Source organism: Cololabis saira, chromosome 5 (genome assembly GCF_033807715.1).
Source record: "Cololabis saira isolate AMF1-May2022 chromosome 5, fColSai1.1, whole genome shotgun sequence".
Classification (NCBI taxonomy): domain Eukaryota; kingdom Metazoa; phylum Chordata; class Actinopteri; order Beloniformes; family Belonidae; genus Cololabis; species Cololabis saira.
This window is the reverse complement of record NC_084591.1, coordinates 22839329-22865559: the sequence shown is the minus strand read 5'-3', so window position 1 is coordinate 22865559 and position 26231 is coordinate 22839329. Positions and strand designations below refer to the sequence as shown.

The 26231-nt window shown below is 40.7% G+C and overlaps 2 protein-coding genes across 4 annotated transcripts; one reads left to right on the top strand and one right to left on the bottom strand.

Moving 5' to 3' along the window:
- The first annotated feature begins 788 nt into the window (after positions 1-788).
- On the top strand, positions 789-10735 carry ciapin1 (cytokine induced apoptosis inhibitor 1). 3 transcript variants are annotated; one of them, XM_061721243.1, is made up of 9 exons: positions 789-923; positions 4438-4600; positions 5101-5244; positions 6839-6918; positions 8055-8223; positions 8317-8393; positions 8565-8683; positions 9887-9968; positions 10059-10735. In XM_061721243.1, exons 2-9 carry the CDS (start codon positions 4444-4446, stop codon positions 10167-10169), a joined length of 939 nt encoding a protein of 312 aa, XP_061577227.1. In that variant the 5' UTR covers positions 789-923; positions 4438-4443; the 3' UTR covers positions 10170-10735. The 3 variants fall into 3 exon arrangements, with proteins under 3 accessions (XP_061577227.1, XP_061577226.1, XP_061577228.1); XM_061721242.1 differs by lacking the exon at positions 789-923 and adding an exon at positions 1754-2120; XM_061721244.1 differs by lacking the exon at positions 789-923 and adding an exon at positions 2126-2213.
- Positions 10736-10770: 35 nt separating this feature from the next.
- Positions 10771-25721, bottom strand: prmt7 (protein arginine methyltransferase 7). Its single transcript, XM_061721241.1, has 17 exons — positions 25504-25721; positions 22537-22573; positions 21284-21433; positions 20679-20787; positions 19011-19123; positions 17821-18050; positions 17545-17725; positions 17261-17388; positions 15961-16099; positions 15803-15886; positions 15674-15721; positions 14912-15001; positions 14537-14698; positions 14204-14278; positions 13188-13348; positions 13009-13105; positions 10771-12061 (listed from the first exon to the last, which is right to left on the bottom strand). Exons 1-17 carry the CDS (start codon positions 25596-25598, stop codon positions 11903-11905), a joined length of 2058 nt encoding a protein of 685 aa, XP_061577225.1. The 5' UTR covers positions 25599-25721; the 3' UTR covers positions 10771-11902.
- Between the last annotated feature and the right edge of the window lie 510 nt (positions 25722-26231).

The following is a 26231-nucleotide window of genomic DNA, read 5'->3' as shown; positions in this document are numbered from 1 at the left end:
CCTACTACATAATAAAAGTGCTTGTTTTTTTTTTTTGTAATGAACATTTTATTAAATGTAAATGCAGAGGTGGACAGAGTACTCGACCCCAGTACTTGAGTAAGAGTACAAATACTACTGGTCAACATTTACTCCGTTACAAGTAAAAGTAGCTCAGTCAAAATATTACTCGAGTAAGAGTAGAAAAGTACTTGCTTTTAAAGGTACTTAAGTATCCAAAAGTATAAGTAAACAGTGACTGTTTCATTGTTTATAGACTATTATATTATAGCTGAATGAACATATAGGAGAAGAAAATATCATTGGGTATGTTAATATACTGAAATAACTGGATGGAAGGAAATGGAAGAAACTACATTTTCTAAGTCTTATAACTCTTATTGTCCTTTTTTGAATTCTCGTGTCTGTGGCAACTTTCAGACAAATACTCCAAAAAACTCCAAACTCCAACAAATTACATTACAGTTAAAGAAATATATATACGCCTTTGTTTTCATTTAGACTCTATTATAGGAACTACATATGTAGCAGAACGAGGGAGCTGCCCTTAATCAACACAGCTGGTAGCCAACCATAATTGGTCCAGCTGTGTATATAAGTGGCAGCTTTCCCTGTGTCTTGCACTTCCCCCATTGCGTCATTTCCGCCCCGGATGTTCTTGCCTCTCAGGTAATGCTGCTGCTGCTTCACTCTAGTTGGTGGTCTTGCTCTCTCGGTATGTTAAAATCATTTGTATTTCCTTGCAGAGCGGCGACTAAATGCTATGCTCCTGTTGCGTGAATTAGCATCTCTTGTGTAGCTCTCTCTCTCTACTATGGTTGTTATCCACGCTGGCTGAACACTAGTGTGGTCACGGACAAATGCTGGTGACCGTGCGGGTTTCCTCTCTCCCTCACTCTATGCCTGTGTGAACCTACTAGAAGGTATGCTATTACTTTTGCTGCCTTCCAAGTTTACTTACTTTTAGCTTGGGATACTAATTTAGTTTTGTTTATAGTAGGAAGGCTCATCAGCTGACGGAGTCCCCGGTGGTGTGACGTCAGAACCACCAGCTGATTAAAGCCACCGCTGCTGTTTCGTCTCCTGCTGCTGTTTGCTGCAGTTTGTTGCTTGCTTGCTTGCTTGCGCTCCCACTTGCTTGCTTGCTTGCTCTTCTGCCTTGTCCTCACTGCGGTGCTTGTCTGCTCTGCTGGGGTCCCCTGAAGTCTCGCCCAGTTCCCGGCTTGACCCCGATAATAAATGTGGCGATACAGTGCCATTTTCTTTTAATTAATTTAGTTTAATAGTCTTTGGGACCAGTGTTTGTTTACCCTTGTTTATTTCATTTCGGGCAGTGTTTCTAGTGCAGTAGTTACCTGCCCTTTTGTCTTATTTTGCATGTTTATTATATGATTATTTTTGTAACAATTTGGTTGTTTTGCAGTTGCTGTAGGCCGGTGGTGGTGTTGGTGACCTGGGTGGAGTCCTTCCCTTTTGTGTGCTGTGTGCTTGCCACGTGTGGTTGAGTGTTTAATTATTTTTACGTTAATATCTTTCATTTTTGTAGACTCCCACTCCCTTCACTAGTTCCCCTCTGCACCAGTACGCTACAGCTCCTGCCTCTTATTTATTTTGCTCTTTATTTTCATGACTGGTTTTTAGTATTCTTTTAAAACATTGTGTAATAAAACCTATTTTTATAAAGTATCTGGATTTCACGTCTCTTGCCTTGAGTAAACGAACTTGTGTGTCTTGATAGAGATATTAAATAATTCTTTGGGTGAAATTCCCGAGGTGGCGTTGTCAGGCAATATGATTTAACTTTGTATTGGTACAGCCCATTACTCGACGCTGCGACACATACATAAGAATGTCCACAGCATTTCAGTGTCAACAAAGGAAGGAGAGCACATAATTGTAGTTTTTAAGTGATTGACAGGTAGATATTTTAAATATTTTGTAAACCTGTCTTAAAATCTAATACTGGACCTCGGTTGGGCTGGTTGTTGTTGGACATTGTCGCTATAAGAGAAGTTGAGTGCCCAGTTTAGCGCCGCCAGGCCCAGTGGTTTTATTTTGAAAGTCCAAACCGGAAACAGTCTTGACCTTCAGGAACTGTTCAGCTTCCCTCAGACCAGCAGGTAAGTCACGCAGTTCAGTCAGCTTAAAGGTCTTTTCTTTGATTTTTATAACTTCTGCTGGGATTTGTAGAGCTCAAATTAATAAATATAAAGGTAAGGTGTTATTGGGGAGCCGTGTAGCGGGTTTTAACAATGTTAACGTGTTAATGGAGCTGATAAGCGTGAACCTGCGTCATCACCGTGTTCTCTGAAACAGCTAAAACTGAACCGCCGGGAAATACACTTTATATTTATTGATCAATACACCAACGACGCGCGATTATAAATACAAAGTAATACATGTATATTTATATATAATTTAGTCCTACCACCGTTTATTTATCTGCGCCGGTTTAAGGCAACAGAATAAATGATATCCTGTTTTAAGAAAACTGTTTTCATCTTTTTTCAGGCAGAAGTTTGATGGTAATCTGCTTTTTGTGACTCACTTCCAGTGTACATGGTCTGAGTGTCAGGGTTCCCACGGGGGCTTGAAATCCTTGAACGTGCTTGAATTTCAATGTTGTGTTTTCAAGGCCTGAAAAGTGCTTGAATTTTAGTTTAAGTGCTTGAAATTATAACTCTGTCTTTCACAAAATTGGGATCAGACTGTGGTTTAGTTATTACAAGGAGAAATACAATCAGTCAGATGAAACATAACTAGATGTAGGGCTGGGCCATATGGACCAAAAGTCATATCTCGATATTTTCTAGCTGAATGGCGATACTCGATATATATCGATATTTTTTCTGTGCCATAATTGGGGTTTCCCCCAAAGCATTATAGCATAGCATCTCTGTTAGCTTAATTTTTTTCTGAGGCAAACCCTTAAAAAACAGTCAGTTTTAATACAAAGCCTCGTGCCAAATGTCACACAGGTTCCTTTATTAACAGAGGTCTGCACAATATCAAAATGTATAAAACAAATGAAATAAAAATAAACTGCCTGCATATGTAGAATAAAATGCTTCTTGAATAAAATAAAACAAATATCCCTTTCCTGCATAACAATTAAATTAAAATACACTGCAATTAATACAATGTAGACAGTAACAGACAGACTTTTTCACTGAGGTTGACAGTTGTGCAAATGTCAAATAAAACATTCAAGTCAATTTGTCACAAAATATCAAAAAAATCGATATAAACGATATTGTCTCGTACCATATCGCGTTTGAAAATATATCGATATATATTTAAATCTCGATATATCGCCCAGCCCTAACTAGATGTTTACTGCACGATAGAATAATTATGAGTATATATATATTCCTGTAGATATTTTACTCCAGTGATAAGGTGCTTGAAGATTTTGAAAATGACCCTTAAAAGTGCTTGAATTTGACCTTGAAAAATGTGTAGGAATCCTGGAGTGTGATCTAGGCCCCACTGCAACGTGAAACTGCTCTTTAGTCATCACTTGATTTGATTGGATTCTACTTTATTGTCATCACACATGTAAAATACAGGATAACGACATGCTGTTTGGCATCTCAGTGCAAAAAGCAGCAAGTGCAGTATTTACAGAATAAACAGTATTTACAGAATACAAAGTATAAACAGTCAAGAGTATTAAGGACAATGGGGGGATTATAAAGAGCTGGGATAGCATTGTTGACACAGACGAGATCTAAACAGCAGCTCTGCTGTTTCCTGGCAGTGTAATTATTTTGTTACTATAATTATCTACCAGGTTTATGTTTATTTAATGTGGAACGTTTGAATGTTATAATTAAAGCCGCAGAACTGACTTCTGGTAATTTCACACCCAGGCCTGCTCACACTAGCAACGGACAATAACAACATGTGCAATATCTGTCTACCTCATAAACATCCTACCTACTTTTTTTGCACTGTTTTTCTTTCTTTCCCGTACTGCACTACTATTTATTTTTCATTCCAATGTATAAACTGTTTATATTTTGTAATTATATATTTTTTACTTGTTTTTTTACCCTTTCCCTGCATGTGTGTGTTGAGTGTACTGCTGCTGCCCATTTTCCCCATTGAGGGAAAAATAAAGGACAATCTAATCTAATCTATTCTAATCTAATCTAATGCAGATGCAGTCACTTTCGTGTTCAATGTGAGGATTTAATTAACATTTAATGGGAGCCAGACTGTCATTAAATGTTAAAAGTCCCACCTTATTATGAAGAACTTAACTTTGAAGTTGCCGTTCTACTGGATTATTATTTCCCGCTCATCTCATCATCAACTATATTACAGATTATTCTTAAAATAACGCAAGATCCAATACCAAACTTTTTGTGTATTTCTTTTAACACATGTAGTAAAACTGTGGAAATATAAACTCAGTGTCAATGTTTCCTCCAGGAAATCATGGCAGATCTTGGTATCAGAGCAGGAGACAAGGTGCTGCTGGTGTGGGCTCAGCCATCAGCGCCGGAGGCATTGAAGCAGCTCGCTGAAGACCTGGGGGCTGTTGTTGGTGCAGATGGAAAAGTGTCTGTGGAGAACATGGAGAGACTGTTGCTGTGTGAGTCCCCCACCTATGTAATGATATGTCAAGCATGACTGTTGTAACTGGGTTTTTTTTTTTTAATGCAACAGTCTTACAGTTGATGCTTTTATTTGTTTTTTCAAGAAAATTGTAGCAAGAATTTTCTAAATGTTCAAACAGGAACATTTAACTTCTCTTAAAAAAACACATCTTTATTATCCTGGGGACCCCCTGTCCTGCATGTTTCAGATGTTGCCCTGCTCTGCATCATCACATCTGATTCTAATTAATGGTCATCATCAGCTTGTCATCCAGGTCTGCAGAAGTCTGTTAATGACACAGATATTTGTATCACGGTGTGCTGAAGCAGGGTAGCATCTAAAACATGCAGGACAGGAGGTCCTGAGGACCAGGGTTGAAGACCAATGATCTAGACGCATAGTGAAAGTTATGCATGGACACTTCATACCTTTTGGCAGTTAATATATTGGAGAAGGCATTGATGGGATTTTTGCTCCCTTTTTTCCACTCCTCAGCCTCCCACTCAGCTTCTACCTTCGACTGGGTGCTCTCCAGCCTTCTGGCTGACAACTCCTCCATCCACAACTCAGAGAGCCTTGCAGAGATGGTCAAAATTCTCAAACCTGGTGGGAAGTTGATCCTGGATGAGCCAGTTACAGGTATTAAACAGTAATCAGTTCAATTAATTTCCTGGTCCCTATTGAGAGTTGTGTTGTGTGCTAGTGTGATTTAGTTTTTTGGAGCACATGTGTTAACTAAGTTAATTAGGTAAATACTGATTTATCAGAATATGGTCATCTTGAGACTGTAGCTTTCTTGTTGTGGCCACAGTTGTTTGTCTGCGCCTTTGCAGTCTACTATATATAGGGCTAAGGCCAGCCACCTTTCAAAGGAACATACTTTTCTCTCTTGGAAATGCAGAGTCACACACTAGCTAAAGTTCAGGACTATACATAGAAATTGAAATGGAGTGATCAATAATGGTGTCATCATTAGATAAGGAGAGGCTGGGCCGCTCGGTGGCGCAGTGGGTTAAGCAGCGGGCCATATACTGAGGCTACAGTCCTCCTCCTGCAGCGGTCGCGGGTTCGTATCCAGCCCGCGCACCTTTGCTGCGTGTCTTCCCCGTTCTCTCTCTCTACCCCTTTCCAGTCTGCATCTCCAATAAAGGGCCACTAGAGCCCAAAAAAACCTTAAAAAAAAAAAAAAAGATAAGGAGAGGCTGACATCACAAAGCTGCTGCTGCTGCCATTTTAATAGGATTCATTTAAACAAGGTGTTCCTTGTCATTGTTGTTTTGCGGTTGCTGCAGAGTTCGGTTGATGGCTCATCGGAGTGGTTTAAGTCTGATTGTGACTTTGATTGATGGACATTTCATCCAGTCCTCTGCCAAGTATTACTTTGAAAGTGCCTGTCCTTTTCTGAACTGTCTTCATAGGTGACTTCCCAGATTGTATGTAAAATAAATCATCTGGTCAATTTGGACATTATTGCTGTTTTTTCAACATGCCGGTGGTAATACCAAGCTTTCTTGGAGTCTCTGTCAGGTGTCGTGCTACTGGGGGGGTTCAACGCTCATGTGTGTAATGATGGTGTTACCTGGAAGAGGGTGATTGGGAGGAATGATCCTTTTGATCTGAACCCAAGTTGTAGCTTGTTACTGAACATCTGTGCTAGTCACAGTCTGTCCAAAACAAACACCATGATGGAACCATCAGTGTCCATCAGTGCATGTGGCACCAGGAATTTATTATTGTATCGTCAGATTTGCGTCAACATGTTTTGGACATTGTGGTGAAGAGAGGAGCTGAGCCGTCAACTGATCACCCGTTGTGAAGCGGGAGATGTTTTGGACATGTCCGACCAGGAGGACACATTGGAGCGATGTCTCTTGTCTGTCCTGGGAATGCCCCGAGGAGCTGGCTAGTAGCCCGGGGCTCTCTGCTTAGGCTGCTGCCTCCCAAACCCACTTTGGATAAGTGGAAGTTAATGGATTGGACGGATGGATCAAATCTCATGAAATTTAATGTTTTTTAAGATACAGACCAACTGTCTCTAAAATTTAAAGTGTCATGGAAATTATGCACAATCGTAATCTCCTGAATATACAAAATCAGGAAAATACACAAAGTGCTGGTTTTTCATAAGTCTGGTCGAGTGTTTTTCTTCTTTTTCCACAAGGTTACTTTTCCAGGTTAGACTGGACTTCTGGTTGTGTCAGAACATGTCTGAGTTGTGAACTTTATGTTGCAGGCAAAGAAGCACAGACTGTAAGGACGGCTGAGAAGCTTGTGTCATCACTGAAGTTGTCTGGTTTCATGTCGGTGACGGAGGTAAATTACTTGTTTTAAACATACAAAGAGTACAGAATCTAAGATATCCCTCTACAGTGCAAGTCTGTTACGTCCATAAATCAGAACAGTAATGACGGAGGAGACAAAGTCTTCAGCTTTCTTCAAATTTGTGTCACTGTGTTCAAAGTTAATCTCTGTTTTCTTACCACGTTACTGTAAATTGTGGCCGATTCTTTGGCCTGACGACGGGTGACGTTGTCCTTTCCTCGGTGTGAAAGGATGCCGTTCCAGCCGCGTTCACTCGACTGTTTCTTCAGTTGTTCTAAAATCGGACCATAATGTAGCGCCTTATTTCATCTTCTGCTCAAAAACTAAGGCGTTTTCTCACTTCTGTACCTTTCCAATACAACATTGTTAAATCTGTAACGAGTGAATATGAATAATAATGCGTGGAGCAGAAAAACGTTTCCTGTTTTCCTCCACGTCTCTGTGAATGCACCGCGCTCGCACAACCAACATGATCAGAAAGTTGCTATAAATGTTCAATCACAAGCGGTTTACGCCTTCCTTGAAAGTGGCTCTTAAATACAAGCACCAAGACCTGGAAAAGGGAGAAATGCTCCACAAAGGAAGGCCAGCATGTAGCAGCCATAAAAAGGTTGTTGTTACCTGAAAGGTGACTTGATATTGATTGCAGAAGTGTAACCAGATTTTCATCGTAGGGAGAGATACACTGGAAACTGTTGCAGGTTTGTCTCAGCTGAATATCTTGTAAAAACGGTCAAGCTGATGTTTTTACTTTATTTTGAGCAGAAACGAGCTGAGAGCTTGAAAGTTTTTTTAGAAGCAAAATGACGACGTTTTGAGCTCATACCAGAGCGAGCAAGAAGAACGTGAAATATTAGAGCAAATATTAGTTGATAATCTTTATTTTGGTGTAAGAAATTCCTAAATTTTAAATGGTAGAGCAATAAATATTTGAATTATTGACTAGTTAGACATGGTGTATATTATTGGAATGATAGAATGTATATCATTTTTTTTGTGAATGTGTCTAAATTACTTGTTTTTGTTCTATTAGGGGGCTATTTTAAACATTATTTTTGTATTAATCGGAGGAAATAGAAGATGAACATCCTGTTTGGCTTTTTTGATCCTTGCTCTTTGTCATTCAGGTCAGTAAAACCCAGCTTAGTCCTGAGGCATTGAAGTCCCTCAGCACGGCCACAGGTTACCAAGGAAACACCCTGTCTCGAGTCCGCATATCTGCATCCAAACCTAATTATGAGATGGGCTCGTCCAGCCAGATCAAACTGTCATTTGGGAAAAAGACGCCAACGCCAGGTGGGTTCATGCACTTGGCTTCCTGCAGGAAAGCATCACAAGCTTTGTTTTCAGACACGATGCGAAAAGTTGATTAAAAACTTGTGTTTTCAGCGGAGAAACCTGCACTGGATCCCAACACTGCGAAAATGTGGACGCTGTCAGCCATTGACATGGATGATGACGATGTGGTGAGACAGAAATGTCTTTCTAGATTCCACAAGTTCATGTTATGAGATATTAAGACCCTCATGAAGGAGGATGTGTACCATATAAACACGCTACTGATTATTAAATGCCTTAGTAATTTATCCTTAACTCAATGATCCTGTTGAGATTATTTATGTTACTGTTCTCTCTAGGACCTGATTGACTCAGACGCTCTGTTGGACGAAGATGATTTGAAGAAACCAGATCCAGCTTCTCTGAAAGCTCCCACCTGTGGAGAAGGTGCCAAGAAGAAGAAAGCTTGCAAGAACTGGTGAGGAGACCCGACACCGGTCTTATATCATCAGTCAATGTTTGAAAAGCACTTTATTTAAACGGTTGTAATATGAGAAAGAGCTGGGCTTTCTGTCATAGACTAGTGATGGAAGTATGTTATCTTAATTACAGGCTCTCAAGTCCTTACTTTGTGCTCTGACTTCAGATTTAATTTTCTCCAAAGATCTGAAGAAGAAACACATGCAGTCAATTACCGAATTGACTGCATGTGTTTTTTCAGGTATTTAAATGAGGTAAAATATAACCTGGGATGAACAGCACATTTTACACAGTGTTATTTAGCAAGAAGTCTAAATTTAGACGCTAGATGTGTAAAACTGTACAAGCTTCCTGCTCCTGCAAAGATCGAGAAGGCTGATGTTCATCAAAGATGCTTGATTCATGCATCAGAAACACGGCCTTGTGAGCTGCCTGTAAAAGCAGATGTTTTGGCAGTTGGCCCATCTGGAGCATTAAGTAGTGCTCACACAGTGCCAAGAGGGAGAAGGAGTCAGCACTGATATTAGAGGAGCAGTTGTTGCTGACGTAAAAGGCAACAGGGACAATTTGCAAATTGTCTCAGGACTGGACAAAGTCCAAAAGCTACATCCTGGACCATACAGGGTTCAGTTACCACGTTGCACAAATAGGACTTGTTAGCAGGTCTGGAGAAATCCTGTTTCATGCAAACAGAACATCTTAGCAGCGCCAAGGTTTTCAATGTTGCACCTGAACAAATCACTGGATTTTTGTAACAATGTCCTTCGGCAAGATGAGGCCAAAGTGGAGGCGTTGGGTAATAATGCAACGTCACTCTTGTCTAAAAGCAAACAGAACATATCAGCACATGACCTCATCCTCTGCCATATTGACGGAGGATGTCAACGCCCGTCAGTCATCGAGTCGACGAGGAGCTCTGAATGCAGAACTGTTATAGAGGCAAAAGAGAGATCATGTGTCCAACAGCTGAATTGTTATAAATACACACTGTAAGATGTCATGTTCATCTGAGGTTGTATTAAAGCAATTCTAAGATTTCGTAAGCATTACATTTAGTCCTGATAGGAAAAACAACGCCCAAGTTTATAAACTGAGGGCGTCATAATCTCAGTTAAAATGCTGGTTGAAGTTGTTACTCGGATTGCATATAATCATCCCAACTCTGGTTTCAACACTTGCTCTATGTTGTATTTTCGTCCAGCACGTGTGGGCTCGCTGAAGAGTTGGAACAGGACAGTAAAGGAAAACAGAAAAGTAACCTACCAAAGTCTGCCTGTGGAAGTGTGAGTAAACTTTGTGCAGCCAGTCAGATGTCAGCGGTGGTTTTTCAGTTTTTCAGGAGGAATTAACTCCTTTGATTTCATTTGTGGCAGTGTTACCTTGGCGATGCCTTCCGGTGTGCCAGCTGCCCGTACATGGGGATGCCAGCCTTCAAACCAGGAGAGAAGATCGTCCTGGACAACGCCACGCTGACGGACGCTTGAAAATACACCGTTCAAACTTCAAGACGTTACATTCCTTTCGTTTCCATCCACTCTGAAGGCATTATTGAGATTATTCACTGGACATAATTGTTGCCGGTGAGATGTGTTTTCTTGTGACGCTCACGTATCAACAGCAGCAATAGAAAATCAGCAAAAAGGAGGGAGATTTGCACTGAACATGTAGCCATTGTACTCCTGCTAAACTTGGGAGTGGGAGACTTTCAGTCAACAAAAACTACTCGGTCCTGAAAATTGTCATATTTCTGATGAAAACAAAATAAACAAATGAGTGACAATAGCTAGTCTGACGATGTAACTATGTATTAAAAAAGAAAGTGTTCCCATTGTAATGTGAACGAAACGTGATCTGCGAGGTTTCCACTAAAGAATGAAGATGCTTTTGTTTTCTGCAACTTGTTAAACCTGTTTATGGACACAACTTGCAGATGCAGAAAGCCATTCAAGCCAAATTTAAACAGTCCAATCAGGTTATTAATGAATATGAAGAAAAAAGTAATTTCACCTCGTTTAATTGAATTTCAATAAACTGATCCGCTTTGTTTCAATGTATTTCCTTTATTTCACTGTTTCTAACATGTTTGTGTTACTGTCACTGATAACAGGCCATTTCAACGGATTTATATAATCATTTTTAAGCAGAACTGGGAAATCTTAGATAGATGCAGCGAATCAATTGTAAGAATATGTTTTAAAGTGTGAACTCGCCCCAACTATCATTTGTCAGACACGCATTAATTTTTCACAGTGAGTATGAAAAGTCAATTAGCATTTTATTTTCTTTCTAAATTCCCCAAAAGAGAAACAAGTCAATACAAACCTGATCTAATGAGATTTGATCTGCTGGAGGGCTATCCCAGCTAAACTTGACCAAATAGCTTTTAAAAAGGTGCCTAAACTGTGTTTGAGGTGAGATTTCAAGGAAAACCTTTCATAGGCTTCATCTTAAAGTGCTTCCCTGATGGTCTTGTACCAAGTTAGCAGGAAACGTGGACTGGAATTACCTTTGAACACGAAAATAATCTTTGCCTTGTGTTCTGACAACAAACCAGCTTCATGTAAATAAATATATGATATACCAATCCATATAAAAGTTTATAAAACAGCTCTTTATAGCAACATTTGGATTCATAGACAGCTGACCAGGCACGCTGTTGTTAATATTACATAACAACAGCCGTTACTTCAATGGCATCCTCAACTTAAACAGTTTGGACAAACGTTAATTTTATAAACTAGTTGAGAATTTAGATTTAAGATTGCTCGGTGGGAAGGCAGAAACAAAATTCATTGAGAAGCAGGTGCTCATTTTTAGGTCTGTTTATTCCATTGTTCCTGTGGTTGAAATGAAAAGGCAGAGGAAAGGAAGCCCTTAAAGACGGGGGCGTCTGGGAAAAATCACCCTGTTAAAATGCAGCTTTAAATGTGGAACAAATGAAATCCTGTTAAATACGTTGCAGTAAATCCATCGCTGAATACTTCACTGTTTTAGTATTTACTGGAGCAGTCTAGGATGTTGTACATTTTGTTTTCTGAAGTTAAAACACTCAAGTCCGGTCAGGTGTTGGGAGATAATGGTCACGTAAACAATTTCTCAGATATCGATATACCATAAAAGCTAAATGGATCCTTACAAAATAATAATCAGATGTTAAAAAATCCACCAAAGGGGAAAGAGTTTAAGTAAAAGTCAGGATTTCAGTCAGTAACTTGCATCACTGAGTCGTGATGCTGAAGTTCATCTTGATGTCTCCTAAACTGGGTTCAAAGGTGAAGCTGAATGACACTGCAGCGCTGCCGTCGCCTGAACTCTCCCACGGCGACCTTAAAAAGTACACTCCCTGTTTCCTGTGTCGACTCCACTTGCAGTCGCCCTGCAGGGGGAAAAAAAACGCAACAAAAAAAACATTAAAACTGCCATTAAACACAAAGTCATCACCAAACTTCACATAGCTGTAATGTTTACTCATGCATCACATTAAATCCATCTAACATCTGTTTCCCTCTTCATTTCAGCAATTATAGAAAAACACTTCCTAGAATTAAAACTATAATGCATAATATAAATATATGCCCTCCCCCCCTCAGCCCGGTGGGCTTTGGAAAGGAGCACTAAAGACTCCTGGGATATTTAAAATATCCAGGAATCGTTATCAATTCAAATGAATCAGGAGGGATTCGCCTTTTTTTTTCCCCTTCAAACATATGATTGTCCAGGTTTGACTAATCTAAGCAAAAAGGGAGTAATGAGATGTAATTTCATCTTCCAAATACACATTTCAGAGTTATTTCAGTGCAATTTTATAATTCTAATAAAATGATACAACATAGCAGCTCAATAATGCCATGTGCACCAAATCAGGGTACCACTGGCAGTAACTAGTAGCCTTGTACGCCACGCTGCACCTGTCAAACATGCTACACATTTAGGAGGAGTTGGTGGTACGAGGCACATGGAGCTGCAGCCAATGAGACTCCAGAACAGGGGTCTCAAACTCCCGTCCTCCGGGATCGCTGTCCTGCATGTGTTGGATGTGGCCCTGCTTTAACAACTGTGTTACTAACAGACGTGTGCAGACCTTGATGACAAGCTGATGATGAGGCATTCATTTGAATCTGGTGTATTGATGCAAAGAGACACCCAAAACATACGGGAAAGCAGCGCCCGCGGACTGGAGTTCGACACCTGTAATCTGGAGACGAGTTGGCGATACAGCAAACCACAACGTGGCTCGGCCCTCAGACTGAGGACCACTGGATGACGCAAAAAAGCCAAAATAAAGAAAGAAGTACAGCCGATAAAGGCAGAAAAAGCTGATACCTGCTCACTGATTGGTTCAGTAAGGCCTGCACTGACAGTGATGTCATCAGTTAAGTGATACTCCATCCATAACGCGACACCGTGACAACGGCCAGCCCTGAAACCGACATTAAAGAGAGTATTAATAACAGTGCTGAGCAGCTTGAGAAAACGGACAACAGCAAGGTGAAGTAAAAGACCTCAGAAAAGGTAGCGAGCCGTGGCTGCTGATTGGCTGCTGCGGGATGCTCTGCGTGAAGTCAAAGGTCATGACGGCGCTGGACCGAGTCAGAGCTCGACACGGGTACTCCCACAGGGGGTGGGGCTCCGCCTCATGGGACTCCTGGAAGTCCAGAGACCGCTGAGGGGACACAAGTCAGTGCTGGGTGAAACAAACGCAGGAGCTGATTCTGCCTCCCGAACTGAAACCATCCTCCCCGACCCATCCGTACTTCTCCGTTAGGACTCCATTCAGACTTTTAATTTTTTCATTGAAAAGACAAAAAAATTCCCCACCATTTAACATTTTTTTTTACTATATCCAGATCCAGAGTCCTTACAAACACCAGGAAACTGGACCATTTACACCGGTCATGAAATCGCTACACTGGCTTCCAGTGAGTCAAAGGATAGAGTTTAAAATCTTCCTGCTGGTCTACAAAGACCTGAATGGTCTTGGACCAAAATACATGCTGGATCTGTTAGTTCCCTATGAAGCTCCCAGACCCCTGAGCTTCATCTGGATCTGGTTTGTTGTGGTTCCCAAGAACCAGAACCAAGCAAGGTGAGGCAGCGTTCAGTTATTCTGCTCCTCACCGGTGGAACAAACTTCCTGTAGACCTGAGGTCTGCTCCAACTGTCAGCTCCTTCAAATCAGGGTTAAAATCATTACCGTTTACTCAAGCGTACTCTTAAATTAAATACTTACCTGCTGTACTCTACTGCCCTTACTTTTTAACAATTTTATTATTTTACCTCTTTTCTGATCATTTTATTTCATTTTATTTGTTATTTACTGTTTAATTGTGTCTTGCTGCTTTTAATGTTGATGTAAAGCACTTTCAATTACCTTGTGTTGAATTGTGCTATACAAATAAACTTGGCTTGCCTTGCCTATATGATTAAAACAAATATTCACACACTATATGTCAGACAAGTACTAGGAAAAAATATCTTTTTACTGGATATAAAGGCAAGAAAAATTGACCAATTTTACCTGGACCATTTCATCCATGGGGGAGACATCGAAGCCTTCACATGTTCCACACGGCGCTCTTATCCTCCACAAATCCTAGAATTTCACATTTCCAAACATGAATGAGCGTCCAACCAGCAATTGAAGCAGTTTAAAGCTCCACAAAGGACTAAACGCTACTTCCATTAGCAGTCTATCATTTACTCTCCCATCAACATCCAAGAACGAGATTCAATTTAAAGAAATGTTGACACACAACATTTAAGCTGTTTATAAACCCTATAAAGACGCCTTTTAAGGTGTTTAAGGCCCGCAAAGATCCCACAATGCTCTTGAACTTCTCCTCTGTCTGACCTGGAACTCCACAGCGACTGCGTGCAGGGAGGCGGAGCCGGGCAGGATGGCAGCGTCGGGCCGCAGCAGGCCCGCCAGGGCGGAGCGACAGTACCAGAAGAAAAGGGAGTGCCACGGCAGGAGGCTGGTGCTGAAGTACGGCTCACCCATCAGGACGGAGATCTGGGAGGGACGTCAAACATACACGCCTCTGAAGTTTTGTTGCATTACAAACCAAAGAAAATATATATGTGTGTTTTTATTTCATTTTTTTTTTTACACCAAATTACACACTTTTCTAACTCCGACATTTCTCAGCACCATTACAAGCAGAATAAAACTAGAGCATCTTTGCTTCTCTCCCTCGTGGTACCAGCGAAGAAGAGATGACAGTACCTGCTCTCCTCCGAGGTCACCGCAGGTGAGCTGCTCAGGCTTCACCTCCAGCAGCTCCACCCCTCCTCTCAGCGAGTTAGCCTCCAATACCTGCAGGAGAAGTGAAAACTTTCAAACTTATGAGGTAGTTAAATGGCTCTTAATTACAGTCACGTAAAGAGAAAGTAGATCTGCTCTCAATATTAAGAGTCATGCGTCATGACAGTAAACCAAATGTGGTCCAGGTCTTAAAAACTATTTCATCCAAACTCAGATGGACAAAAAAACATATAGCATCATTATTTTTATTAACAGAAGCATATTCAGAAGAAAGAGCTTGAAGTAATCGTTTCCTATAAGACATAATCAGTCCCTCATGTTGCTGAGGATGACTTCTGGCCCATTCTTCTATAAAACAATGATTTCTCCCATGAAGTTTGAGTATCTGTTCATGCACAGCTCTTTTACGTTCCCATCACAGCATTTCAGTCAGGATGAGGTCTGGACTTTGGTCCACTGTAACATCTTTAATCAGAATGATCTGATTAATCTTCCTTAGTGGGCTATTAACTCTTCTCAGACTGATGGGAAGCAAAAACAGCTTCTCTAAAATCACAGCTGATGTCTGTCTTCTTTGGCATTGTGTTAAACGTACACAGACTGACAGAAAAAGAAGCTGAGAAACTCCACCAGCTGCCAGAACCAGTAACGCTGTGTCAGAGTTTTACGGGAACATCTCAGGATCTCAAAGATAAGCCACCAGATGAAATAAATCCACTTCACCTGCTCGATGAGCTGTTTGGACATGGTGGAGTTCTCCAAGCCGAACACCTGAGCAGGAGACACCAGAGCACAAACATGAGTCCCTGGTTTGTGAAGCTAGTCTGCAACCCCCCGGGGAGAGCGGAGTACCTTCTTGGCTCCGAGCATGCGAGCGAACACGGGGAGGAGACTTCCATCGCTGACGGCCAGACACACGCTGTCCTCCCTCAGAACCTGGGTGGAACAGCTCATTAAATACACGTGAGCCCAGACCACCAGAGGTCACGGCGATGCTGGTCTTCACTCACGCTGCGCAGAGCTCTGATGTAACTGTTGGTGCGCCGCCTGTCGTTGAGCTCGCCAAAACGCGGCCGCGTCCAGACCAGGTGAGCCCGGCAGGTGCAGCAAGGCCGAGAGGAAGGAGCCGGCGTCGGAGCGTCCTGCTGGCTGAATACGACACACCAGTTCAGTGGAAACATCCACTGGTGACGTTAATTAAACCAGGAAAGGTCTTGTTGCTTAAACAGAACCAGAGGCAAACACAAACACTTCTGAGGGACAAACTGGACCATGCTGGCGTCTCCTGGACAGATCACAGTTTGTGAGGACAAGAGGCTGTGTGTCTGACACTTAACTTCAATTCTCATATTTTATTCATTTCTGAAGGCTGTCTCCTGGTGAGAAACTGAGAACAATCAAACCTTTTCTACCCGTAACCTTAAACCTTTTTTTTTTTTTTTTGCGAGACGTTAACTCTTTCAAAAGCATTCTCACGTGGTGAAGTCTTATTTATTTCACAACACCCCAAATTCTGCTACGTTTGCACTAACATGGTGGTCTAGATTTTGTTTTATTTTTAAATACACAATATGTAAATATGGATCACTGATTATGTTAATCTGTGGAACAACTGCAAAGATTAAATGAAATCATGCAAATCACTAAGTAAGTTTAAACAAATCTTTAAAATCAATACTGTTTATGGATACAAAACGGAAATGGACACATGAACTGACAGCCAGTGACCAAAGTGCCTTGCTCAGCTGAACCACTTTTTCTTTTATGCTTTTCTTTTAGAAGTTCTGTGAAATGAAGAAATTGTAAAAACAGAACATTAGAAGGGGTAGGACTAGAAAAGATTTTGAAACTTCATCCTACACCCTTTCAAACAGGAAATATTTATCTACATATAGATTCGTCTCTTTAATTTGCTTTGTTTTGCTTATGTTTTTTTTTTTTTTTTTTCGGTATATACATTTTATGTATTCAGATTTTTTTGTTTTGTTTTTGTTTTAACCTGTTTGAATAAATAATTAAATTAAATGAAAATGAAAAAAAATGTTTCAACATGTGAAAACGTGATGCCATTGCATTTTACTCATATCTGAAGTGGAGTTTGCATATTACTCTCCATTCCTTTTGCAAACACATTCATGTGCAGCACAATGTATGCAGAGCCTCTGTCTTGTCTGAAATTATTCTATTATTATATATTTTTTACTTTTTTATCCTTTTATGTGTGTGTTGTGTGAACTGATGCTGCTCAACGTGAATTTCCCCACTGAGGGATGAATAGAGGACTATCTAAAGAGGGACATTTAAACATACCCGAGAGACTGCAGGCTGTACCACAGGCTGTAGTCATCGTGGCAGACCGTCAGACTGAGCTCCTCCCCTCTTGTGACCCGACTCTCCACGGGCAGGAAGTACACGCTCTGCATCCAGTGATCGCGCCACTGAAACACACGGCAGAGTGTGGCGGGCCTGTCAGACTCAAGGGAAACATCCACGCTGGACACAACCTCATCACTCGCAGATGTCTAGAAACTGTTGGTTGGTTGTTACGATGCTGGAAAACAAAACGGCTCGTGAAATGCAGATGGATAACTCACTGGGGCCGTCTTTGGCTGCGGGTAAGTCCAGCTGGGAGCCATGCTGCAGACGATGCTTCCACTGGGGTCCATGTCCAGGTCCCACCAGGACAGGATGACCTGCGCCTTCCCGTCACACTGGGCCACGAACTGGGAGGAGTGGCTCTGGAAGGCACTGCTCACCGGGGAGCTGAAGTCCACACTGGCAGGGGGGGCAGGGATAGTAGTGGGGGGGGGTGTGAACGGTTGCTGCAGAGCAGAACCCGACCCAGCAGGACCTGCTTCTCCCTCTCTTACCTGAACATGGTGCAGAGGGGGCTCAGGGGGGTGAAGCTGCCTGGAGACACTTGGCTCAGCTGGATGTCGCACACCGAATGAGCTCCAGCACAGCGGCCCACGGAGGGGGGCGGCAGCAGCCGGGCGCCCTCCACCTCCACCGGCTGCAGCTGCGCCCAGCTCCCCAGCAGCTCCGACTGCACCAGCTGGGCGTACACGGTGGCCCGGTGGGGGACGGCCTCGCACCCGTCCTGCAGAGGGACCAGGGATGTTTATCACCATGATAAACTCCTTCATGCAAACCAGCCTGCAGAAGTCTTGTTCTATTTAACCCTAACCTTCTCCTCTAGCAATGTTTTATTCAAATACCTTTACGAGGCAAAATGAAGTAATGTTACACCAGAAAACAAGTGCTTTAATTAAGTTACTAACACGATAACAATATGACGATAACATAATACCAGGACAGAGGTTCATTTTGCAATAATCACATTGGTCAACATTCACTTATACAGTTTCTGTGAATGTTATGTGGACAAATGAGGAGTGTTTGTTGCAGGAAATTATTTTCAAAATAAAAGTTCTGAGATTAAGCCACTACTCTTTCTATAATTTTGCCACAATAAAAGCACATGTGTTATCAGGATTGTTTTAAAGGCAATAGAAGAAATTGATTTAATAAAGTTATTTTTGTCCATGGCGTTACAATTTAACTTGCTGATTCTTTTCGTCAGACAAGAATATTTAGGTTTTTTAATACCTGACATGTTTCGGCTATTACTTACACCTTCATCAGAGTCTCTCATGAAGTATATAGAGACATGTCAGGTATTTAAAAACCAGCAAGTTAAATAATAGAAGAAATTGTTAGAATGCATTTTTGGATGGGTTGATAATACTAAAAAAAGTTATTTGGCCAAAATTGTATTTTTCTATTTTTTTTCTCTGTTAGTCATCACATAACCTGCCAGAATGATCTTGCGACTGTTTTAGTGGAGTCTTAGTTCCTACACTGGGAACCAAGAGTCTGAACGAGCTGCCTGTTTGTACAGCAGTGAAAAGCAGCTCCCTGATGCGTCAGACCTGGTAATCATGTCTCTCCAGGCAGATTTTCTCTGTGTTGTACTACGTCTGAGCATTAACATTTTCTCATTCCAAACTAATAATTAATGAGGTGTGAAAACACGGATGACGACAGATGAATCACTCACTTGGACCAGATTGTGGTGTGCATGCTCGTAACTGGGCAGAGCTCCTTCACCTATCAGCTCGGTGTCAAACAGCTCTGTGATCAGCACGTTGGCCTTCTCTTGCAGATCTCCATCTGTCAAAACAAACCACCAAAACATACACGCAACTTTGAAAAGATAAACCCAACCTGCAGAGGAGAAACTGTTTTGTTCTGAATAAAAGGGCCCTTCAAAGTAAAAGATTTTTCACATTAAAACCGTAAAGAAAACATTTATAAATTAAAAGAAAGAGGAGAATGTTTGTGAGTTTTTAGAATATTTTCAGCTGAAACTGAGCAGATACAAAACACTGTAAAGTTATGAGGTGAAGACAGCAAACGCTTCAAAGTTTTGAACATCCAAAATTCAAATTCATGGAAAAATAACAAAGCGGCATTAAAAAAATTAAACAATAAAGTCTAAAAGAATATAAAATTGGACTGATTTTGAAATGACACAAGCCTGAAAAATGACATTAAACAGAAAGATAACATTAAATAAAAAGTGAACTGAATCATTTAATAGAACGAATGGATGAATGGATGAATGAATGAATGAATGAATGAATGAAAGCTTTATTCCGAACATGGGAAATAGAAACAAACATAGTGAAGCAGAATTAATAAAGTTGAATTTTATAATAAGGATGTGAAATGAATTAGTTTTTAAATTGATATTAATTTAATGGTGATTGAACAATTTGGGAAACTAGCAGATTCTGGCTGGTTCATATAACACATTTAAATGGTTTCATTACAGTAACTGTAATTTAATAGCAATTTTATCATGTTTTTTTTAATCTGTACAAATTTTAAACGAAAGATGTTCAAAGTAAATTCAATCTATACAAATGTATTCTCATTAGCTGAGCTTTCCACATGAGGAGGACTGTATTGAGGCTAATTTGGTAGCAAAAAAACAAAACAAAAAAACACAAGTGTTTCAAAGTTTAAATAAAGACCTGAACGATTTAAATGTAGGATGTTTTCACTTGTCCACTTTCTGGGAGGTCTAAGCAGTAAAAACATGTCTGGAGCTGCTCACCACCACTTCTACGGGGCAGCAGCATCCAAACACTCATCTCATGTTTTAACTAGATGCTCCAGCCTGAAACAGACTTATAACAGTTTAAAACTTTTTAATAGTTTTTTGCATTTCTTTTTTCAGTTTGTTTCATTATTTCAGTTCTAGTTATTTTAACAGGTGCATCAGCAGTTTTAGGTATAAAAAATTGGTTCGTCTTAGTTTTAGAAGTGGTGACAAAAAAAAGTCATGTATGAAAGAATCCTATTAAAAATGTGGTAACCCTGTTCTTTCTTTTGAGTAATTAGAAAAATGAGGCACCAAACGTCAGAAAAAACGTCAAAAAACGATTTTCAAAAAAATTTTGAAAATCATTTCACCGGCACTCAGTGAACTATAATAACTTTAATAAGTCCGGTCTGGAATAACGCCAGTAGTGTTACACGTGTTTGGCTGCCACATGTGACATCACAAACTCTCCTTCAAAAGAATAAATGTGTTGTCTTCCTCCTGATTTCTAGAGTGTCTACATTTACGCTGCCGGCTGACGTGGACCGTGCGTCTTGAATCTGATGTTAATGGTAAAAATCTGGACTCATAAGTAAAGAGAGTGTTTGCTGCTCGGACCTGGTCCCACCGTCACGTCCGTGGAGTGTTTGTTGATGATCTTGATCTTATCAGAGAAGCCGTTTTTCTCCACGATGCACCGAGCCGCTTCTGCCATGGGCTTAAAGACCTGCAGGGAATCAGGAAAATACAACAATAATTCATCCGTGCACAACAAGTAGCACACACGCACGCACACACGCGCACGCACGCACCCACTCAGTGGTAAGTGGGAATGTGTAAGCTATGTGTGTTATATTATAAAAAAATATGTCGTGCTGCTAGCCAGCCTGCCACTTCATCCACCAAGAAAGTTTACTGAACATGAAGTCTGTGTAAAGTGAATTAAGCCATTCTCTTCCAAACACATTCGTAGCCACATAATAAGTAAGTGTGTCTGTAAACTTTGCATTAAAGATAGTTATGTTATTTATTATTTAATTTATATGTTAATTGTTTAATAAAAAATGTTGTTACTGATCTGTGGTCCTGGACTCCTGGGGGGCCCATGGTCTCTCCTGCATAGGGCCCCAGGGGGTCTAGAAACACCCCTGCTCTCGTGGTAAAGTGTACTTCAATCTCAGCATGAACCACACGAGTAACCCCGCTGACACACGCGTCCGTACCTCCACAGCGTAGCAGAAGTCGGCCCCGGCAGTCACAGCCATCATGGACAGCAGGCCGGTTCCGGTGCCGATGTCCAGGACGACGACCTTCTGGCCTCGAGCCTTCACTCGGGCCACGGCGGCCCGGATGCCCTGGTAGTACTTCTCATTCTGCAAGAGAGCAAACTGACTGAAATATCTGATCACATCAGGCCGTTGACGGTGAACCCGTATTGATCACGCTTATTGCACACAGACATCATCTTTAAAAACTGGATCAAACAAAAAATATCCTAAAAAATTAGGTGTGTGCTGAGGCCAAATTACTACTATTGTTATTTTTCAGTTTTTAAGTAAATTTTTTGCTCGAGTATGAGAGAAATGTGGTGAAGTACAAGCTCTCCAATGCAGTACAGTCGTGTCAGATCACAGTGATAAACTCTGCTGACAAATATTAGTGGCACCACCAACAGCCTGAGGGGAAACGTGCACAGCAACCCCAACTACGGTATGTGGACAAATACACCAGAAAACAGCATGTGTGGCCCTGCAGGGGATAGAGTGTGTATATGGAGACATCAAACAACAGTAAAACCAAAGAGTCTGGTCCATATACACAGTTGAATTCATAAAAACTGGTGAAGACACGCCGCATCGGTACTTTTAAGACAAACCATTACAAGTTTTTCTTCAAAGAATTGAAAAATCTAATTTAAAAACTTTTACCTCACAATTTTTTTTCTTTTTAATCTTTCATTTTCATTCTCCAGGTGCTTCAGAGGCGGTTAAAAGGGTTTTTTGCCCTCCAGAGTCCAGAAGGCACTTTTAAAGACCTCGTTTGGTTGTAACTTTGTTTTTTTTTTTACTTTACTTTTTTTTTTAATGCAAAGAATAAGCCAAGTTTATGGTCATAAGATGTGCAGAGGAAATTATCCTATTAGTGACTTCCAGAGTGAATTAATAATTTAATTGAATTTAAGACAATAGTGTCTTCAGCTGCTGAAGAGGATTAGGGCCACTGAAGAGAAAAATAATTTGAATTCTGAGATTAAAGTCAGAATTCTGACTTTTTTCGCAGAATTAAAATGTTTTATCTTCAGTGGCCCTAATCCTCTTTCATACTTCAGCCCTGCAAGAGGCGCAAGTAATACAGTGGGTGGTGGTGTGCCGCGGGAGTTTCTTATTATTCTCTAAAACAATCTGCTGTGGCTGGTGGGTGTGGAGGTGGAAGTGGAGGTGCAGGTGGAGGTGTTCAGGTGTTCAGGTGCTCTTACCCGGTCATGGTCGTGCAGCATATCTGCATAGCAGGACCTGAGAGACAAACACAAATATCACCACTGATGCCGTCAACATAAATTACGTGTTGCTGATGATTTCATCTGCAACATTTTTTTACTACTTTGATCACTTCGAGATAAACAAGCCACAAGCCCTCTCCATCTCACTAAAGAGCAGCGGGGGTTAGACTGAAAGCTGCAATTTCCCAGATAAGACCATGAAAGCTCTCCCACAAGGTCAGGTCAAGGTGCTGTGAGAGGTGGACTTAGGAAAACTTTGACTATACAAGTAAACTATTGTTGTTGCACACTGGTATAGATAAAGGCGAACTTAAAGTTTTAAGACCAACCCTCCCATAACTTGTTTCATTTAAAGTCGGGTTAATTCTTTCTTTCATTTTGTTCCCCTTTCTCTTTTCAACATATTGTTTCACACCAACTTACTGTTGTGTCATTAATACATTCTCATATACAGTTAAAGCTAAATCACACAAGTATCTCAGATCTCTCAAGACGTCTAACAAACACAGATACCTGCCATCGAACCTGCGTACCACTCTTCACAAGAAGCTGAGAGAAAGGAAAGGAGCTTCACACAGAGAGACTTGAGAGTATACGTCAGTGCAGAATTAACTATGAGAAGTGGAGGTATAACACAGGAAATGTTTACTGAGGCTTCTGACGATGAACTGAAGGAGCTCATAAAGAATGTGGATAGCACCGGCACAGACGTTAAACTATGAGGACCTACGTCAAGTGCAAACTGCAGAGCCAGACATACAGAGTTGACACATGCGTATCGCTCTCACGTTATCCTTAAAAGAGCAAGAAAACAACTAAACGGACCAACATCAAAGGATGGGGATGAGCCACGGCCAGATGTTGGATCAGTATTAGAGTCAAACAGTTCACGTTCCATGTCACTGTCTCCCCGGTCTAAATGCCCATCCTCCCCATCAAACAGTCTCTCAGTGAAAGGAGGCTGCAGCTGAAGATGCTGCATTACAAGTTTAGGCAGAAAAGGAAGCTGCTGAACTGCAAAGATTAGAAGCTCAAGATAAACAACGGCTGGCACAGTTTGAGTCCGAGAGCCGAGTAAGACAACAAGCAACGGAAAACTGAAGAAACTGATGCAGAAAAGGCTTGAATAAAAATCTATGATCTAAAGGAAGATGGTCTGGATACATCTGACATACAGCCTGACTTTAAACAAGACGGAGAACCTCAGGTCCTAAATCCCACAACTAGTCTCCTTAGATATATTTCACAGCCATGACGAGTGTACGGGTGATGACTTTTTTCCTATTCTACATCAGATAAATCTATCAATAAACTTTATTTATAAAGCACTTTTCATACATAAATGTAGCAGAAAAGTGCTTTGCATGTTTATATTAAGCAAAAAAAATTACGTATAACAAGCTGAGCAGACTTTTGATTGGCAGCTGGCTCAGCAAATGGCTAGCCGTCCTCACTTCCTCATCAGTCAGTCACGCTTCGAAGATTCATAAATAATCAAGCACCAGCCACCTAACTTTGACCTAACTGAATCAAAAAAAACGTTTTGGTCTCTATTGTTAGATTTCACACCTATGACAACTCTGGGGGGGTTGAATTTTTTCGTACCAAATTTATATAGAGCAATAAATATATCTTTAGTATGAGGCGTAGCCTTATGCAGGACAGTCGGCTCAGCCAGTGGCTACTCATTATCACTTCCTCACCAGTCATCGTCACATTTTGAAGCTAAGCAAAATAATCGGTGGCTTATACGTACCCAGCTTCAGTTAAATGCAGCAGTAATTTACGATTTTGTCACAGAAACTTTATTTGTGAGGGGATATTCCACTGTAAATGTCTGCCAGCAGCTCTGCAGCTATTTTGACGGGGATCGGTTGAAGTACTTGGTAACCACAGCAAATTTGGACTGACCATGGTGGGCGCGCTCCCGGCTTCCTGGGCAACATGGCGGCGCACATGAAGAAAAAGAGGCTGTATATTCTGCTGTAAACATTAGCTCCAAGCCTAACGTTGAGTGAAATAAAGTTCCAGCCAGCTTCCTAGGTTCGTTTGTACCACAAATATTTGTCACTTGAATTTCCCTCGGATCAAGAAAGTCTCTATCTATGAGTGATGTCTGAGGGTTTCTCCAGTACTTTTACAGGCTGTGGGGGTGATATGTTTATGTTTATTAAGGATCCCCATTAGCCGACGCACAAACGCCAGGCTAGTCTTCCTCGGGTCCTATTTAAAAAATACAATATAAACAACAATACACAATAACATACAATTCCAGTTACAAAACATACACAGATCCAATTGCAATTAAAAAGAGAAGAAAAGAAGAAAAAGAAAAGAATAAATCACAGTTCCCAAAATGATAACATAACACTATTGACTCTCCAATCTAAAAAATGACTTAACATGTTTTTTGAATAATTTTTGTTTGGAATGCTCCTAATATTTAAATGATGATATGCTACTCCCTTTGGTCTGGGGTGGTATTGCTACATAGGGTGCCTTTAAAAAATAATAAAAAAAGCAGAATTTCTTATTTTCTTACATATTAAGCATAAACTATAAAATCTAATTATAAAATCACTGACTTTATCATTCATTATTATGACTTCTGATTTTTATTTCATGATCTTGAGTTTATGGCTATAAATTTGCCTATAATTATTATTTATTTATCTATTTATTTATCCTTTATTTATCCAGGAAAGTCCCATTGAGATACAATCTTCTGCCAGGGAGTTTCTGGTCAATGCCACTAGCAAATCAAAGCACACTTTTTATCTGTAGCATCATCATATTTCTGAACCTTTGGCTCCATATTTTGAGTAAGTCGCAGCGGGGTCAAACACTGATACTTTATACAATTGTTCACGCTACTTTATCTTTTATTAAAAGAAGCGAGCTCACACAGTTATGCCAGTTTAGATCATATTTCAGCTCTGGTACCTGGCGATCTCCTGGTGGTAGTCGTACTCCTGACTCTCCTCCACCCAGTCCAGGGCCCCGGTGGTCGGGTTCGCTCTCCCACAGAAGGTCTTCATGTCTGCTTTACCCTCTTTTGAGCTGTTGAGCCAGAAAAAAAGCGAAGATTTTACGTCCGAAGGATGAATATTAACTCGATCACAGAATCAACGTTGTGCCTCAGGAAGCCGCCATCTTGCCCAGCGACGTCACAACTATTTTGTCACGTGACTGGCCACGCGCGCTACGGGTTTTCATCGCTGAAGTAATAATTTTTTGTTTTGTTTTATTTGCATTTTTATTATTGACTCATTAAACGAGAACTATGGGAAGCTCCCACGTGTTCCGTGTAAACAATTTGTTTTCAATACAATGAGATAAATAAGTGCAATAAAAAACTCTCTGCTTTCATGAATTTTTGAAATTACTTCATTAATAATAATGATTGAATTTTGAAAAATTGAAATTAAAACAAAAAGTAAAACGTGCTACTATTTAAAATAATTAAAATTAGTCTGTGAAAATTAATACCTGTAACTTCTGTCACATCCACAGAGATCTGGCAGTAAGGAATATCATGGAGCATTTTTGTCCTTCAGTATCCAGAGAGAGATCAGAGCATAGACATATACACATATACATACATATATATATATATGTATATATGTCTATGGATCAGAGGGCTGGAGAAGACACCATTCTCCTTACGATTC